We start from the raw sequence: 18,015 nt of genomic DNA, 5'->3' as shown, positions 1-18,015 counted from the left end.
CTGATTAAGTTTTCAGGAAACGCTTGAATCTTTGGAGATTAGTGGAAAATCTTATTGTGCGTGGGGGGGGCATTCCACAGTGTGGGTGCAGCCTGAAAAAAGTTGTGTATCCTTGCATGAGAACAAGTAATGCGTGTGGATGAGAGATGCAGATCTTGTGCAGAGCGGAGAGGTCGGTTGGGAGATATTTTGAGAGAAGTGAAGAGACGTATGTTGGTGTGGTTTGGTTCATAGCAAGACCTTCATGCCTGGCTTGCACTGAAGTTGTAGCAAGCATTCATCTCAGTGCAGTTTACTCACAAACCCACTGAAAAGTAAATAATTATATTTAACATGAATGAGGGTTAAGCTTTAGTTTCCATTTAATTAGTTTTCAAGCAAAAATTTGCCATCACAAAAATGGAATTTGACAGCTATGTTAGGGCATTGTGCGATGTATTATGGAAGGAAAAGTTGGGACTTCTTTTTTTGGATTGGAAGCAACAACACATTGTTCCATCATAGGGCACAAATATAGCTGTAATTGTAATCAGACCTGACAAAAGCTGGTCAGAGGGACATTTAAAAGCGTTTGCTTACCTTTAGACTGCTCTGGACTAGTATGCTGAATGTCTGTGTGGAGCTGGCGTTTGCTGGAGTCTCTTTCACAGGTAGGTTTAAAATGAGTTTTATCACTCAACAGCGGCACAGTAGATTCTTTGGGTGTAACCAAACTAAATGATGGCTGGTATGCAGGTTCTGTATCCAAAGTGCAAGGCTCTAGAGAACTTAGACTTGAAGCAAAAGGTTGGTCATACATACTGCTTGAGCTAAAGCTCCGAGGTCTGGAATTGATAAAAAAAAAAAAGTAGTGAAAATGTATGGGCACTCATCGCCATTTGTGAGGTGAAATGGGAATTAAATAAACATACATGGTCACTTACACTTGTGGAGCAAGGTGTGCAGTGGACTTTGCAGACAAAAATGTTTTCCCCGTTACAACCTGAAGTAATTGTCTATAGATTTCTTTCTCTTCCTCACGTATTGTCTGCAAGTGTATTACAGAGGAAAACATTTTATAAGTCTGAAGAATGGGAACGTTGGATAATATTTTGTAAACAGTGCAAGGATTAATACACCAGTAGGTCATTTTGTGTCACATAGTACAACAATCAAACAGTTGGTGAACAACGCTACAACGGTATATTTTTGTAACAGTCAGATTTTTATGCTCTGGGAATAATGCAAAAGTGTTTACTATATCCTTTGCTGTATCATGTTTAGTCTCTGTTTTGGGTGATAATAACTTGTGCCCAGATCTCATGTTAATACAGAAACCACAGGTGATAAAGTCACCCAACGCGATTATTACGCATGGGGATAGCAAACACTTCCACCATGTGACTAGTAAACAATCTGTGCTTACATGTGTAGAGTCTTCTGCATACCACTCAGTGGTTGCAGAAATTTGCGGTGAGAGCCAGCGGACACAGAATTCAGGATAGCCGTTACTGTAAATCCTTGTTTTACAAAATGTCATATTTACGACTTCTAAGGTGAATTATCGTATAGAATGCATTGATCCACTCAGGCTGCTTAACAAACTATTGATGACCGACACGTAAAAATATTTATTGTTTTTTATATAAATGGCTAAAATTGTTAGTTGCTTAAATGCAGCGTGCCCGCTAGGCTGTTTTAGCGGGGCACCCTGCCCTCACAGCCTGTGGGTGCAGTCTTCACCCACAGGTCGCGTGTCCCACGGGTGGGGAAATGTGCGGTAACCCGGTCACAGCCGGTGAATAGATGCTGGGCACATGCGCCCAGCATCTATTCTCCCTGTCAGCAGCGCTTGGGAACTGCCCGTAAGTGCCGGGCATGCCCCCAAGAGTGACGAAAAGGTGACGTGTCTTATAGACACGCCTTTTTTTTTTCAATGGCCATGCCCCCTTTTCAGGTGCGCGCGCCTGCCGCCGGAGCTAGAGTGAACACTATAAATGATATACCCATCAACAAATATTTACACACTTTAGTAGTACACTTAAGTGTATCTAAAACAAACAATTTGGGAAAAAACCCTGTGTCCCCAAAAATTTCCACAAAATAATAAATTTAAGATAAGTCTTATCACTCAAGTGTGGGTGCAAAATTAAGGGGGAGTCTGCATGTAGTATGAAAATACTTACAAAACGTGATCAATACATAATGGAGGACTACAATATCAGTACACACACACTCTCTCTCTATATATATATACCAACTGCAAACAGATGGACCCTGAGCACTGCATTTTCGTCCAAACCGCAATTCCATGAGGACTGCACTCTCATACGATAGCTTCTCTTGTACGAAAGAAGTGTTCAGAAGAGCCGACTGTTAGTGTGACGTATGGGTATGAAGTGAAAACGTTCCTCCTCTATCAACTGAGGAAACTTAGGGGTTTTACATATCAACCAATGAAAAGCGAGGAGAAGTGGACCAGTGGAGAAGTTGCCCATGGCAACCAATCAGTTCCTATAATTTTGTAGACTGTACTTGATAAATGCTACTTCAAAGCGGATTGGTTTCTCCACGCTTTACACAGCTTGATACATAGGCCCCTTAGTCTCAGAAGCCGCTTTGCACATGGTTTCTAGCTGATGAAGGACAGCATGTAATTGGTGCTGTGTAATACTAAACATAATGTGATCCACAGTGATATATTTATCAATTTCTGAGGAATGCATGTTGAGGCTACATGAGTCACTGTCCAATTGCTACCAAGTATATACCCCAAACTGAAATTGCTTTGAGCTGGGTACACACTGGCAGATCAATTGATCGGCCAATATATCGTGTGCCCGTCGGCCAGTGTGTACCAGTGATATGTCTTACCGATGTTGTTCACAGACTTATAGCGTCGGCTGTGCTGCACAGCGGACAGCAGTTTTATCTGTCCATAGCGCTGTATGTAGGGCCGCCCGTACACTTGCAACAGAGGCCGCAGGCCATTTGGACTCGCGGACAGATTATGGTTGTTCAGTGTGTATGAACAACCATCTGCAGATATATCTTTTAGGTGTGTACCCAGCTTTAGTATGCAGTGACAATGACTAATATTTTTTTCAGTTTAATATTTGTGCAATTTGCAATGTACTGTCCAGTAATATTACGCTCACACCACTCCACTTTCCTCTCATTTGGCTGGTTTTCCCTGTGGGTCTTCACTTATATCTACATGTACCTGTTTACTTTGTCCTAGACTTGCATACCGCATGTAACCGCTTGTCTACAAAATGTCACATGGATCATTTATCTTAAATATATAGTCACCAACACATTTAAAAGCATCACCTTCTTGGCAGCTTTAAGGTTGCATCAAAGTTAAAAAATTATAAGTAGTTGTGACTGACTGCATAGACCTACTGAATTAAAGTGGGCGGAAGCCAGGGTTGGGAAAAAACAAAAACATTTTTTTATGCATTTATGTTTTGTTAATTAAAAAAAAAAAAAAAGAAGTTAATCCTACTTGTTATAATAATACTGTGAAACATTATAATGCTGGGTACACACCGACAGATATATTGGCCGATCAAATTGATCGGCAATATATTGGGTGCCCGTTGGCCAGTGTGTATCAGCTATATGTCTAAATGACGGTGTTCAGAGACCTATTGAGTCAGCTCTGCTACACATCTGATGGCAGATATATCTGCAGATATATCTGCCATCCGGCAGAGTGTCCAGGCGTCAGTCGACCACCCATACACTTGCAGCGGCGGGGAAGGGGGAGAGACACGTCCCCTGGCCAGAGACAGATGAGTCGTTCAGTGTGTATGAACGACCATCATCTGCAGATATATCTGTTCAGTGTGTACCCAGCTTTAGAAACCTTGATCAATCATGTTTTAATGCTTTCTAACATTAACAATCCAAAGTTATTAGGGTTTGATATAATTTGAAATCTTTCAATAAAAATCAAATTTTAGACTAAACAAAAATTTAAATACATGTAAAAATACTTTTCTAGAGAAACACTATAAAAAGGAGTTAAACATTAGAACTGGAAGTGTCACTGGCATTAAACATTTTGACTAAAAACACTAGTTTAGAGGTCTCTTCAGTTCTCGAAGTTTCAAAGCTTTGAATATACTTAACAGAAAGAAAAAAATATTTCTTTCTACACTAGCTGAAGATGCTTGAGCAGTCAGAAGTTGTTCAATAATAGGCAATAGGGGTAACTTTTTCAATTGTGCTTTTTGGCTCGTCCACCATTCATAAGATGACACTTGTGACATCACAGAAATTTTCTTTCACTCATTTCAATAGGACTAAATGTTTCGAATTGAAATACAAAAGGATAACAAGGAGATTAAACAATGAGGAGTTTTGCTGTGTATTGCCTGTTTTAGGTGTTTGTGTTGTTTACTCCAAGATTGAGAATGTTAGCTGTGTTTTTTTTCCTGCCTTATGGGATTGTTGGGTGAGAAGTTTTAGCACCTCTCTTATCTGGTTCACCTTCCCTATATCTTTGTAGTGTGTGTGATTTACAGAATTGGTTTAGCTTACTCCGATAAAGAGCACAAGCAACAAGAATGTGGAATAATACCAGTCACAGCATTGTGCCTGTAGTCACAGCATAAAACAAACACATTTGGTTTAAACCAGCCAACCCTGGCGGCAGCACAACATACCATCTCTTTAAATTAAATTATACATTTAAGATGAAACCACATGTAAACAAGTAGATAAATTATGGTTATTTTATTTTTCTACAAGAAGGCTGTATGATTGTTGCCAATTACTTAAAAAAAACAAAACATTAATGACTAAATAATGTCAATTAACCTTTCAGATGGGGGCAGGGGTGGTACGCATTGGCAATACTGCACATGTGAATACAAGAACACAAGATTTAACTTACGACTTCTACTGTACCAGACTGCCGTCTTTGAGTTTTCTTTGGACTCCGGCGACCAGCACCGCTCCATGAAGATGGCCACACAGAATTCTTAATAGGAAAGGACTTTTCAAAGGCGGAACTTAGAGAATGGTTCGGTCTTCCAGCCACCGCATTAGAGGTTCCACTACAGGACAAAAAAAAAAAAAAAAAACAGTACAAACACAAAATTTAACCAAGAGAAAGTTCGGCTTGTCCAGTGGAACAATAGAAAAACAGACTTAAGACAAAATAATGATGTTAACAAATGACTGCATACCTTAATTTACGAGTTTCCACACAAGTATTTTTGACTGACCGTTGCTTCTGAGGGAACATGAACTGTGCCGGAAGAATAGTAGAATGACAAGTGCCATTCGGTTTTGCCTTAATGTTGTTAACTGGCTGTTTGATTGTTGTGTTGTCAGAAGAAGCCATAGTCTTTTCTGCTTTTGACATTTCTAGGAGTGCACACCAAAAACATGTTTAGTCAGAAGACATAAGGAGAAGATCACAAGTCCAGCAACATTGTTTACAGGAATCCCAAGAAAATTCAATCCATGTGAAGTGGCTCAATTTTCCGGTTGCTCAACCATTTTTCAAAATTTAAATTGTTTGTCAGTTATCTCCACTATATGCCAATAGTTCAAAAACGACAATTTTTTATTTTTTTTTAACTTTCTTCCTTTTCAAAATGGTGTCCATCTTTAAATCATGGTACACAGTGATTTTTGGGTCTCTAGGCATGAGATGTGGTAGAGCCTTGGGACAAAATGCCTTTGTCCTCAGCAAAGTTTGGGCTAAATTTTTGGTTTGATGCATAGAATTACTGTATATACTCGAGTATAAGCCGAGTTTTTCAGCACAAAATATGTGCTGAAAAAGTACCTCCTCGGCTTATACTGGAGTCAAGCGTAGCGCTGACCGGACGGAGTTCGGTCAGCGCTACACACTGCCAAACACACAGCCGCCGGAGCTGGCAGCTGCGTGTTTGGTGTAATCAGCAGCCGCTGAGAGTCTGTCAGACTCTCAGCGGCTGCCGCTGCTCCCACTGCGGGAGCCATCTTCCGGCTCCCGCAGTGGGTGATGGGAGACACATCGTCATGACGTCTCTCCCATACAAAGCGGCCGGAGGGGCGGACAGCGGCGGGACCAGTAGTTACAGGTAAGTGATTTTTTTTTTTTATTCTTTTCACGTCTCTCTCTACTAGGGGGGGGAGGTGGATCTACAGGGGGCACTACCAGGGGGCGATGACTACTGGGGGCGATTATTACAGGGGGCACTACCAAGGGGCATTATCAGGGGGCACTAAAAACAGGATTTTGGTACTTACCGTTAAATCCATTTCTCCGATTCCACAGGGGACACTGGAGCTTCATGACAGTGGGGTATAGACGGTGGGTTGAGTTGAGCCTGACACTTTAAAAATCTACAAGTGTGACTGGCTCCTCCCCCTCTATGCCCCATCAACCCCAGTTTTAAAGAACTGAGCCCGAGAGGAGACGGAGAACAGACTGAAGAACAGAGAAGGAGAACAGGAAAAGAAACATACTGACACACTGCAAGAACACAGCAGGCTGCAGTGATAAACAGTCACACAATAAAAACAGACAAAACTGCAACAGAATTGAAGCAGAACAAGCAACTGAGAACAGGCAAGAAGCACTGGGTGGGCGTCCAGTGTCCCCTGTGGAATCGGAGAAATGGATTTAACGGTAAGTACCAAAATCCTGTTTTCTCCTTCATCCTCTAGGGGACACTGGAGCTTCATGACAGTGGGGACGTCCCAAAGCTACCCTCCTGGGGGGGGGGAGAGTGCTGAACGCCCTGCAAGACACTACGACCAAAATTTGAAGCAGAAGCCGCAAAAGTGTCAAATCTGTAGAAACGTACAAAAGTATGAACCGAAGACCACGTCGCTGCCCTACAAAGCTGTGAAGCCGAGACACCTCTACGTGCCGCCCAAGAAGTACCCACAGAGCGCGTAGAATGCGCAGAAATGGATACCGGCGGTGGTCGAGCAGAAGCAACATATGCCTGACGAATAGTCAGACGAATCCACCTGGCCAAAGTTTGTTTAGACGCAGGCCAGCCACGCCGATTAGCATCATAAAGGACGAATAGAGCCTCTGATTTACGTAGCCCCTCAGTACGGGACACATAAATGCGAAGTGCCCGAACCACATCCAAGGAGTGAGAATCCCCAGAAGAGTCCGACAACGCTGGCACTACAATCGGCTGATTCAGATGAAAACCCGAGACCACCTTGGGCAAAAAGGAAGGCCGGGTACGAAGTTCCGCCCGATCTTCGTGAAAAATCAAGTAAGGGGAACGGCAGGACAAGGCTCCAAGTTCAGACACACGTCTGGCCGAAGCCAGGGCCAATAAAAGGATCATCTTCCAAGTCAAATACTTCAATTCCACCTCCTGCAAAGGCTCAAAGGTGGATGACTGAAGAAAAGATAAAACAAGATTCAGGTCCCAAGGAGCCGTGGGTGGCACAAAGGGGGGCTGAATTCTAAGTACCCCTTGAAAAAAGGTCTGAACCTCCGGAATCAGAGCTAGGCGACGCTGGAAAAAAATAGAAAGAGCAGAAATCTGCACTTTAAGCGATCCCAAGCGTAACCCCGCATCGAGGCCTTTTTGAAGAAAAAGAAGAAGACGTGGTAAATGAAAAGAGGAAGTGGAGGATCCACGACCTTCACACCAGGAGATATAAGCCCTCCAAATGCGATGATAATGCGCTGATGTTACCGGTTTTCTAGCCCTAAGCATGGTAGGAATGACCGACCTAGGAACTCCATGGCTTCTTAGGATGGCGGTCTCAATAGCCACGCCATTAAACGAAGCCGCCGTAAATCCGGGTACACACATGGACCCTGTTGTAGAAGGTCCGATCGTAGCGGAAGAGGCCAAGGTTCGTCTGCCAGAAGGAATAAAAGATCGGAGTACCAAACCCGACGAGGCCAATCCGGAGCCACTAGGATGACGGTGGACGACTCTCGTTTGATCCGCTTGAGAATCCGAGGGAGGAGCGGAAACGGTGGGAACAGGTACACAAGGCTGTACGGCCAAGGGATCAGTAAAGCATCCGCTCCCACCGCTGCCGGATCCATGGTCCTGGAGCAGTAAAGGGGTAGTTGATGATTTATCCGAGATGCCATCAGGTCTATCTGTGGCTTCCTCCATCTGCAAACCAGTTGATGAAAGACCTCGGGATGAAGGGACCACTCCCCGGGATGAAGATCCTGACGACTGAGGTAGTCCGCTTACCAGTTGTCGACCCCCGGAATAAACACTGCGGAAATGACCTCTACGTGTCTTTCTGCCCACAGAAGGATGCGACTGGCTTCTCTCATTGCCATCCGACTGCGGGTTCCCCCTTGGCGATTTATGTATGCCACTGCCGTGGCGTTGTCGGATTGTATCCGAACCGGAAGTCCTCGTAACAGAGGAGCAGCCTGTATCAAAGCTCTGTAGACTGCCCGCAGTTCGAGAACATTGATTGGTAAGAGGGATTCCTGCTGCGACCAAAGCCCCTGGAAGTGATTGTCCAGAACCACCGCTCCCCATCCGCGGAGGCTGGCGTCCGTGGTGACCAAGGTCCAATTCCAAATTCCGAAGCGCCGACCCGCTAACAGATGCTCCGTCCGAAGCCACCAGAGTAAGGATATGCGGGTCCGGGGAGACAGACGCACCAGCCGATGCATCTGTAGGTGGGACCCGGACCACTGAGACAGAAGATCCAGTTGAAATATTCTGGAGTGAAATCTGCCGAATTGGATGGCCTCGAAGGAAGCCACCATTTTCCCCAGGAGACGGATGCAAAGATGCACAGATACTTTCCTGGGTCTGAGCACTAGACAAACCAGCTCCTGTATGGCTATGGCCTTGTCCCTTGGCAAGAATATACGAAGCAGAACAGTGTCTAGAATCATTCCTAGGAATTGAAGTCTCTGGACGCAATCAACTGAGACTTCTGGAAGTTCACAATCCATCCATGTTGAATGAGAATCTGATGTGTAAGGGACACTTGGTGTAAAAGGACTTCTGCCGTCGGAGCCTTGATGAGTAAATCGTCTAGGTACGGAACTATCGTCACCCCCCGAGAGCGCAAGTGAGACACCATGACGGCCATCACTTTGGTGAATACCCTGGGAGCTGACGAGAGACCGAATGGCAGGGCCTGAAACTGGAAATGAGCTTCCCTGATGGCAAATCTGAGGAAAGCCTGGTGAGGAACCCAAATTGGGACATGCAGATAGGCGTCCTTGATATCTATCGACACCAGAAACTCTTCTGCCTCTAGTCCCGCAATGACAGAATGGAGAGATTCCATCTTGAATCTGTGAAATGAAAGATACTGGTTCAAGGATTTCAGATTCAGAAAGGGTCTGACTGACCCATCTGGTTTCGGAACCACAAAAAGGTTTGAGTAAAACCCTTGTTGCCTTTGTGCAGTGGGAACCGCCACAAGAACCTCGGCCAGCAAAAGTTTCTCGATCGCTTGACGCAAAATTAGTTGCTTCAAGGGATCGACGGGCAAACCTGTTGTAAAATAACGCCCAGGAGGAGTGAAAGCGAACTCGATCTTGTACCCTTGAGATACCAGATTTCGAACCCAAGTGTCTGGAGAAGTCAGTCTCCAAACCTCCGAGAAACGCTGGAGGCGAGCCCCCACCTTCGGATTTCCGAGATGGGATGGGAGCCCGTCATGCCACAGGCTTGTCTGCTGGCTTGGGATCTGGACGGCGGGCAATATTTGCTTGACGTCCTCTAGCACGGCCTCCTCGCCCCGCTGAAGACTAACCTCGCGATCGTCCCTGAAATCTTGCCGATGCTCGAAAGGAACGAAAGGAAGGTCCCCTAAACGAGCGACGCGGAGGAGGTGCTGATGAAGGTAGAAAAGTACTCTTACCTCCAGTGGCCAGCGAGATCCATTTGTCCAGCTCTGGACCAAATAAAATATCGCCTGTGAAAAGAAGAGCTTCCACTGCTCTTTTTGACTCCGCATCCGCTTGCCAGGCACGAAGCCAAAGTGCCCGGCGAGCAGAGACTGCTGAAGCAGAAATCCTAGCACCTACCTGGCCGATATCTCTGGAAGCGTCTCCTAAGTATACAGCAGACTCCTGAATATGTTCTGCCAAGGTAATCAGATCTGCCCGCGGAGTGCTGGATCTAAGACCCTCAGTCAATTGTTCCGCCCACTTTTCCACAGCCTTGTTGACCCAAGATCCTACCAAGGCCGGCCGGAGAAGTGCACCTGCGGCCGTATAAATGGATTTCAAAGTGGTTTCTAATCTCCGCTCTGAGGTTTCCTTCAATGTAGTAGCTCCTGGAACAGGTAACGTGGTCTTCTTTGACAACCGAGAAACCGAAGAATCCACAGGTGGCGGGGTCTCCCCACCTCTTCCTATTTTCCGCAGGAAATGGGTAAAGAGAGAAAAAACGCTTAGGAATCTGGAATTTACGGTCCGGATTCTGCCAGGCTGCCGTCATCTGTTCGTCCAACTGGAGAGAAACAGGGAATGTGACGGCCATCTTCTGTGACCTGGCAAATAAGGAGTCTTCTAACGATTCTGGAGCTTCCTGGCCAGAAATCTTAAGAACTTCCCTTACCGCTAGAATGAGTGCGTCAATACCTTGCAATGCCTCAGGTTCTTGTGAGTAAGTCTCTACGTCTGATTCGTCCAGCATCTCCCCTTCCTCCTGAGACGAGTGATCCGCTGCCGAATCCTCATCCGACTGGAGAACCGCCGGAAGAGCCCTCTTTTTAGATGAGCGACTTACCGTAGCTTCAGGAGCTTTAGACGCAGAACCCATCGCTTGAGCAAGGCTATTCACCGAGCGGACTAAATTCTGAGCCCACGCTGGTTCTGCTAGAAAAGAAGGGTGAGATGTGCCAGGTAGATCTCTGGCAGACTCCCGTTCCCTACGGGAAGCGGCTAATTCAGAAGAAAGGTCCGCCATGACCCCGGCCAAACTATTTATGAAGGAGGGAGTGACAGACTGCGTGTTATCACTGTCTGCTTCACATGTCTCGCACAGGGAAGACCCTTCGGAGCGAGCATGAGTAAATTTCTTCCTGCACTTAGTGCAGGCAAACAGCTTTTGTGATGCAGTTTTTTCTGTCCTGGATGTCATCATGTACTCACAGACAAGCACCACATACAATTCAGGAATGCAGAAGAAGTATAGGGAGAAGTAGAATTACAATAATAATGCTACTCAAATTGCAGGCAGAGCAGTATAGGAGGAGCAGAATTTCAAGAATAATGCAACTCAGTAACAGGGGCAGACAGGCATATAAGGGAGGAGCAGTCAATAGGACCAGAAAGTAGTTAAAACCACCTTCTGTATATACAGACCCCCTGTAGAAGCAGTCAGTTTACTCCTCTCCCCCTCCGCTCAGTGCCTTCAGTCTCTCTGAGGCGCCACTCCCGTTCAGAGCGCGCCAAACTAGCCCAGGCAGTGAAGGAGGAAGAGGAGGAGGGACCTATAAGCTCCTCCTCCTAATGGCCGCCGCTTTGTATGCGCGCGGCATACACTTATTCAGTGGGGACGTTCCTCCCCCTCTGTGTCCCCGCACTGACAGCGGGGGCCAGCGGCACGACCGCCGCCAGTGATAACCGTGCCGGTGCCTTTTACACAAGCACCGGCACGCAGAGGCAGGACTGCTGTGAGCGCGCCTACCTAACAGCCAGCGCCGCTGTTCTATCACAACACCAGCGTGGCACTGACAGCCGCGCGCTGTCTTCAGACCCAGCAGATTATTTTCACCTCTCCTGCTAGTCAGGAGAGGTGTGCTACTCACCGGGCTGCTGCGGCCAGAGCGCTGGGCAGTGAGGGGAGAGCGGGGACCCGGACACAAGCCAGTGGTAGCTGTGGCGGGCCCCGCAGAGTCTGATGACTCCTAACTGCCTAAAGCAGCCTCCCCTCCATAGGGTGACCGGACACAGGCTGCAGTAGCCGTGTGGTCCCCTCTCTGGCGGCTCCCACGATGCAGGCAGACTGTCACAGCTAACAGTCTGCCTGTCCTCTTGCTTGATTCTTTTACAAATCTATATAAAAATTAATATAAGGGCTGGAGACAGCCCCTGTGCACCGGCTCTACTCGGGCACATTCTAAAAACTGGGGTTGATGGGGCATAGAGGGGGAGAAGCCAGTCACACTTGTAGATTTTTAAAGTGCCAGGCTCAACTCAACCCACCGTCTATACCCCACTGTCATGAAGCTCCAGTGTCCCCTAGTGGATGAAGGAGAAAGGGGGGATTACCACTGGGGGAACTACAAGGGGGGGGGGGGGGGGATTACTACAGGGGGCACTACCACTGGGGGCACTACCAGGGGAGGATTACTACAGGGGGCACTACCAGTGGGGGATTACTACAGGGGGCACTAAAGGGGGGATTACTACTGGGGGCACTACCAGAGGGGGATTACTACTGGAGGCACTGAAAGGGGGGGATTACCACTGGGGGCACTACCAGGAGGGATTACTACTGGGGGCACAACCAGGGGGAATTACTACTGGGGGCACTACCAGCTGCTGCCATTTCCCACACTAGGCTTATACTCGAGTCAGTAAGTTTTCCCCGTTTTTTGGGGTAAAAGTAGGTACCTCGGCTTATATTCAGGTTGACTTATACTCGAGTATATACGGTACCTTATTTCACTTTTATGGTGAAGAAGAGCGCCTAACAAAATATTTGTGAAAATATGACTTTTCAGGGCGACCGTCCAGTTGATGTCAGCTCCATTGCATTTAGTTTCCTCAGAAAATTTCTCACTGGAACCCAGGTTGAGTCTTTTTTGTTCTTCTGAAATTAGGTCCTTGGTTCTGATGGATGGTAGAAAACCACGTGAATGTCCTTGTTCTGCACTTCCCTCAGCCACCACTGTCCATCGTACACACAGCCAACGGTGTCTTTGATCCTGATTGTGAGAGGGACAGACTTGCTCACTTGGACTTCATACTCTGCAGAGGTTGAAGTTAAGTAGCATTTAATCTTGCTCTCTGACAGAGGTTCAAATCGATGGTAGCTCCTTGTCCCAGGAACTTGTTGGCAGCTGTCGAACACAGTTGTCTGTGTGTACGATGGACAATGGCGGCTGGGGGAAGTGGATGACATCAGAACAAGGACATTCACGTGGTTTTCTACCATCCACTAAATCCAAGGACCTAATTTCAGAAGAACAGCAAGGACTCAACCTGGGTTTCTCTGAAAAATTTGAGGAAACTGAATTCAATGGAGCGGACAACACCAACTGGACGATCACACAATATTCAACCTAAACTTTCATCTGAGATTTCCCTCCTACTGCTGAAATTTAAGCACTTGTGAATAGTGTTTGTTATTAAATATATTAATGCCCTATTAAAAATAAACCTGCAAGTTTAGACATTAAGTCCAGTATTATAAACTTATATGGAGCCTGCAGAAATGTAATTTTTCAAAAAAAAAACAAAAAACAAACAGTAGGACACAAATCTCAGACTTTAGCATTTTTGTCAAACTTCTAGTACATCACAAAACAAATTGAAACCAGATGATCTTTCTTTTCAAGCTGAGATAATGGCACCCTGAAAAGTAATTTTCTCCTTCATCTACTATAGGGCAGTGTTGGCTAACCTTGACACTCCAGCTGTTATGGAACTACATAACCCAGCATGCACTGCTACAGTTTTGCTATTAGGGCATGCTAAAACTGTGGCAGGGCATGCTGGGATATATAGTTCCACAACAGCTGGAGTGTCAAGGTTAGCCAACACTGTACTAGGGGACACTGGGGTATAGACGGTGGTAGAGTAGAGCCCAGCACTTAAAATAATTTAGAAGTATGACTGGCTCCTCCATCAGCCAGTTTTAGAAATGTGCCCGAGAGGGCCAGAGCACTTTGGGTGGTCTTCAGCCCTGTTGGTTATTTTACTTCACAATTGTATTTAAAAACAGGCAGACTGCTTACTGCGGCAGAGTGCCTACTAATGGGGGCCGCCGGGAGGGCACCGCCACTGCTACTGCAGCCTGTGTCCAGTGACCCTGAGGAGGGGGCTCAGACATTTAGTCATCGGACTCTGCGAAGACCCGCCACAGATGACACCGGCTCTTGTCCGGGTTCTTCGCCACCCCCTCAGCCCAGCATCCCGGCCACAGCAGCTTGTAAGTATAACCACTGCTTCTGATTCAAATCGTTGAAAAAAATCGTTCAGTTTCTAAGTTATAACAATGAACGATTATTGTTCATGCGCGTTGCCGTTCGTAGTTTATTCTGACTGACCAACTGAAAGATTTTCATTAAGGTAAGTTACAAAAATAGTTTGTAGTTCAAAAAAATCGTTCATTACACTTTAAAAAAAATCTGACAGATAATCTGACAGAAAATAGTTCATAAAATCGTTGTGTGTGTATGCACCTTTAGGATGGACTGGAGATTAACAACACTTATTCTAGCTCTTTGCTAGGGTTATGCTACATTCGGGACTAGGTGCCTCATTGGGCAAGTGTGTGAGTCCCAGATTCAGTTCCTAGACAGCAATGTTCCCATGCTGGAGGCCTTGCTGTGTTTACTGTTCGTTGTTCGTTATCTGTTGATTCTCTCTCTCTCTCTCTCTCACAGGGGACACTGGACGCCCACCCAGTACTGCTTATCTGCAGTCTTGTTTGGATCGTTCTATTCTAGTTCTATTGCGCTTATGTACATTACGTGCTTGTGTGACTGCATGTGTTCCCTGCAGTGGGTTGCTCTGTTCTTCAGTCTGTCTTGTTCCATTCTGTGGACTTCTTTTCCTGGTCTTCCCATTGTCCTCCATCTCGTCTCGGGGAAAGTTTCTTAACTGGGGCATAGAGGGGGGAGGAGCCAGTCACACTTCTAAATTATTTAAAGTGCCAGGCTCTACTCTATCACAGTCTATACCCCCCCCAGTGCCTTGAGCTCCAATGTCCCCTGTGGAATCGAAGAAATTGAATTATCGGTAAGTACCAAAACCCTGTTTTTCCAAAATTTTTCTCTTCTCGTTGGGCCCTCTTTTTCAACATTAAAGTGAAAAAATGTAATCTATGCATCAAACCAAAAATGTAGCAAAGGTTTTTGTCCAGAGGCTCTACCACATTCCAGTCCTGAGATTTATATTTGCGTAAATGCCTAGAAACACAAAAATCACTGTCTGCCAAAATTTAAAAATGGCCATCATTTCAAAAGGGAAGTAAGAAAAAAATATATATATATTAGTGGTTTTGAACTATTGGCATATACGGGAGATAATTGACCTTTTTTAAGAAAAAATAAAATAAATTTTTTAGTCAAACAGGTGTTGGACCACTTCGTATGAATTGGCCCTCAAACAATCCAGATGTATTTGATAACCCTCCACTCAGAATACATTACACACAATAAAGGAGTAATATCCTGGAGGTTAGCTATAAAATATATCAAGAACCTTGTATTCCCTACTCGGTAAGCGTTCACTCTCCTCTTCCCACTGCTTGTTTCCATAGCAGCAAGCTACGAGACTCACTTTACTTCTGCTTCATTCTACCTGACCTCAGCAGTACTTGGCTTAAACCGATGAGTAAAGAAAGACAACCAAGGTAGATGAAGATTGCTCATCTTCTACTTATACAGGAGTTCATTCAATTTTGGGGTGATCAGATCTTTAAATGGCTCAATTCCAGAAGTGGTTGAGGTTTAACACGAAAAACCCCAAAAAACAGGTAAAAGTCTAAGGGTGGAATCCTCATGTTTGGAAATGTAAAAATCTGTGATGACCCAGACATGTGAATTTGTGTGATCGTTTAACCATTCATGATGGAGCAGATCTTATTACCTGCACTATTTTAATATCAAACAAATGTTAATCTGCACCAGATAGGTCTAAGAGTCTTACCTGTGTATAAAGATGGTTTATGAAGTGACTTTAGAATAGATTTGTCAAAATGTCTATGAAGCATAGGAGTAAACTGAAAAAGAGAAAAAAAATAAAAAAAGTATAAAAACAAGCTGAATATATACACTTAATACAGGACATTGTTTATATGACTATTCTCAGCGTATTCCACTTTAGCTTACATTTTAAAGACAACAGTTTTCAACCCTCAAAGAAGACTTCCTATTTTCAGAAAATACCACTAGTCTTTCCTTATTCCAACACATAAAATAAAATGGGCCAACAAGTGTGTTCAGTTTTGCTTTTAGTTCATTTTATTGAAATTTAAATAAAAAAAGGATTTTTTATTTATAGAACCACCCCAAAAATAATAATGAACTGTGGTTCACGATGGAAATCTAATCTACCTTTCCAAAATCGTGAACAGCAGGCTTTTACATGTAGGTTTGCACCAAAAATCTGTACTTAAAAATAAGTGTTTTTATTTTCAAAACATGTTAGTCTCAATTTAAACCCCTACTATAGGAATAATAGTCGTACAAGGCCTACCACTTTTTAAATTTGACAGTCTACTGCATTAATTGAAGGGACCACTTTTTTTATTTGACACAAGATTGGGGAGATCTGGGCTTTAGGTCTCCCCAATCTGAGGAAAATTGTATTTTTTGTGTACTTTATTTTTGAGTTATTGCCTGGCGAACACCAAAGAAGAACTACTAAAGGAGGCACATTGTATGAAAGGAGACTCCTCTCTTTCAAAGTACCCCCCATATGTGTATAGAACAGCATGGATGAGATGGGGAAGGGCACATGACGTCCTTCCCCAAACTATGGAATATTTTTTTTTCCCATATCGCTGGCCAATATTGTCTGGTGATTACCAGTTAATAAGTACTAAGGAGCCCAGTATTTGGAAGAGAAGACACCCTCTTTCTAAAATGGGTGTCCTTAATTAATTTGTAGCCAGGTTGGAAGAGTACTTTCCCTATGCCTAGACTACATTATTATTCTGCAGTGCAGGCAGTTTATATGTCTGATGATCAGTGTAAAAGCTAAAAGACATTGGGGTAGATGTATTATAGTGGCACGTTAAGTGCCGCTATAACGCTTCCTGCTTCGCCTCTTTACCGAGGCGAAACAGGAAGCACTACCGGTGAGATGTGTGAATATCTCACCGGCCGGAGAGGGGGAGCGTTAACTCCCCCCTCCGGCGCTACTCGCTACAGACCACATCGCATCAGCCTAGTGCTGATGCGTTGTGTGTCAGACCCGGCCGGCTCCAATGAGCATGCGTGGGATCTCGCGAGATCCCCGCGTGCAGCCCTAGAGCCGGTAGCCGCCACAGCAGGGACAGCGCTGTCCCTGCTGTGGGTATAGGCTAACGCCAGGCTGTAGCTGTCGATAACGACAGCTACAGCCGGCCGAACGGTCAGACGATCTGACCGTTCGTACATAGCCCAGGCTGTCGGCGCTACTATCTTGTAGATAGCAGCGCAGATAATAACAGGGGCGCATAGCGCCCCTGACATTTACCGCCCAGACCCCCGATCATACATCGGGGAGAAACGGTATCAGCGCACTTAATGTGCGCCGATACTGTTTCTGGGCTTCATACATCTACCCCATTAGCTTTAATGTGTGACTCCTCTTTAAAACCAAAGATGAGCCACACTTGTGCTCCTCAGCGAAGGGGTTAACTCCACCTGTGCATTAAATAAATCCACAAAACATGACTTGTTCCCAGTACTTCAGGACCACTGTTTAGAAGAAATATCCTGGCTTTGTGGGGTGGTGTAAACAAATTCAGGAATCAAAACCTAAGACAATGTCCCAAAACTTTTTCTTTATAATTTTTAAACATGATTAAAGAATTTGGTCCTCCTGCCACTGAAAATCCCAGGGTAGGGAACAGTTAATTTAAATGCCACCAACTGACAGGTCTGACCAATCAAGTAACCTTGAGTATCACCCACACACCCTAGAACCATGGTGGGTCCAAAACACAAAAGGAGGAGAAATTGACATTATTATATTATATACACTTCGCACAGTAAAATAAAAAAAAAAAATTGCCAGGGGATTCACCAATATTTAATTTACTGTGCAGCCCTTATCCACGGACAGTCCAAGATAGCTGGTCTATGATTAGGTTATGATTACCGCAGAACCCTTGTTTAACATAACTCAATAGTGTAATACTATGCACTCGCTCAGTAAATTTAAATGCATCT

The 18,015-nt window shown here is 45.0% G+C and overlaps 1 protein-coding gene across 2 annotated transcripts in view; it reads right to left on the bottom strand.

Annotated features, from left to right (window-relative positions):
• SENP1 (SUMO specific peptidase 1) overlaps positions 1–18,015 on the bottom strand; it is a 40,246-nt gene that overhangs the window by 18,771 nt on the left and 3,460 nt on the right. For both annotated transcript variants that reach the window (XM_088465951.1, XM_088465952.1), the window contains exons 4-8: positions 15,785–15,857; positions 5,178–5,358; positions 4,883–5,045; positions 924–1,027; positions 580–824 (exon numbers count right to left, since the gene is read on the bottom strand). In XM_088465951.1, the coding sequence (XP_088322077.1) occupies positions 580–824; positions 924–1,027; positions 4,883–5,045; positions 5,178–5,358; positions 15,785–15,857 (766 nt within the window). The remainder of the gene's footprint in view (positions 1–579; positions 825–923; positions 1,028–4,882; positions 5,046–5,177; positions 5,359–15,784; positions 15,858–18,015) is intronic.

The sequence above is a fragment of the Taudactylus pleione genome, unplaced genomic scaffold (genome assembly GCF_031769625.1).
Source record: "Taudactylus pleione unplaced genomic scaffold, aTauple2 ptg000065l, whole genome shotgun sequence".
Taxonomy (NCBI): domain Eukaryota; kingdom Metazoa; phylum Chordata; class Amphibia; order Anura; family Myobatrachidae; genus Taudactylus; species Taudactylus pleione.
This window is presented reverse-complemented; position numbering and strand designations above follow the sequence as displayed.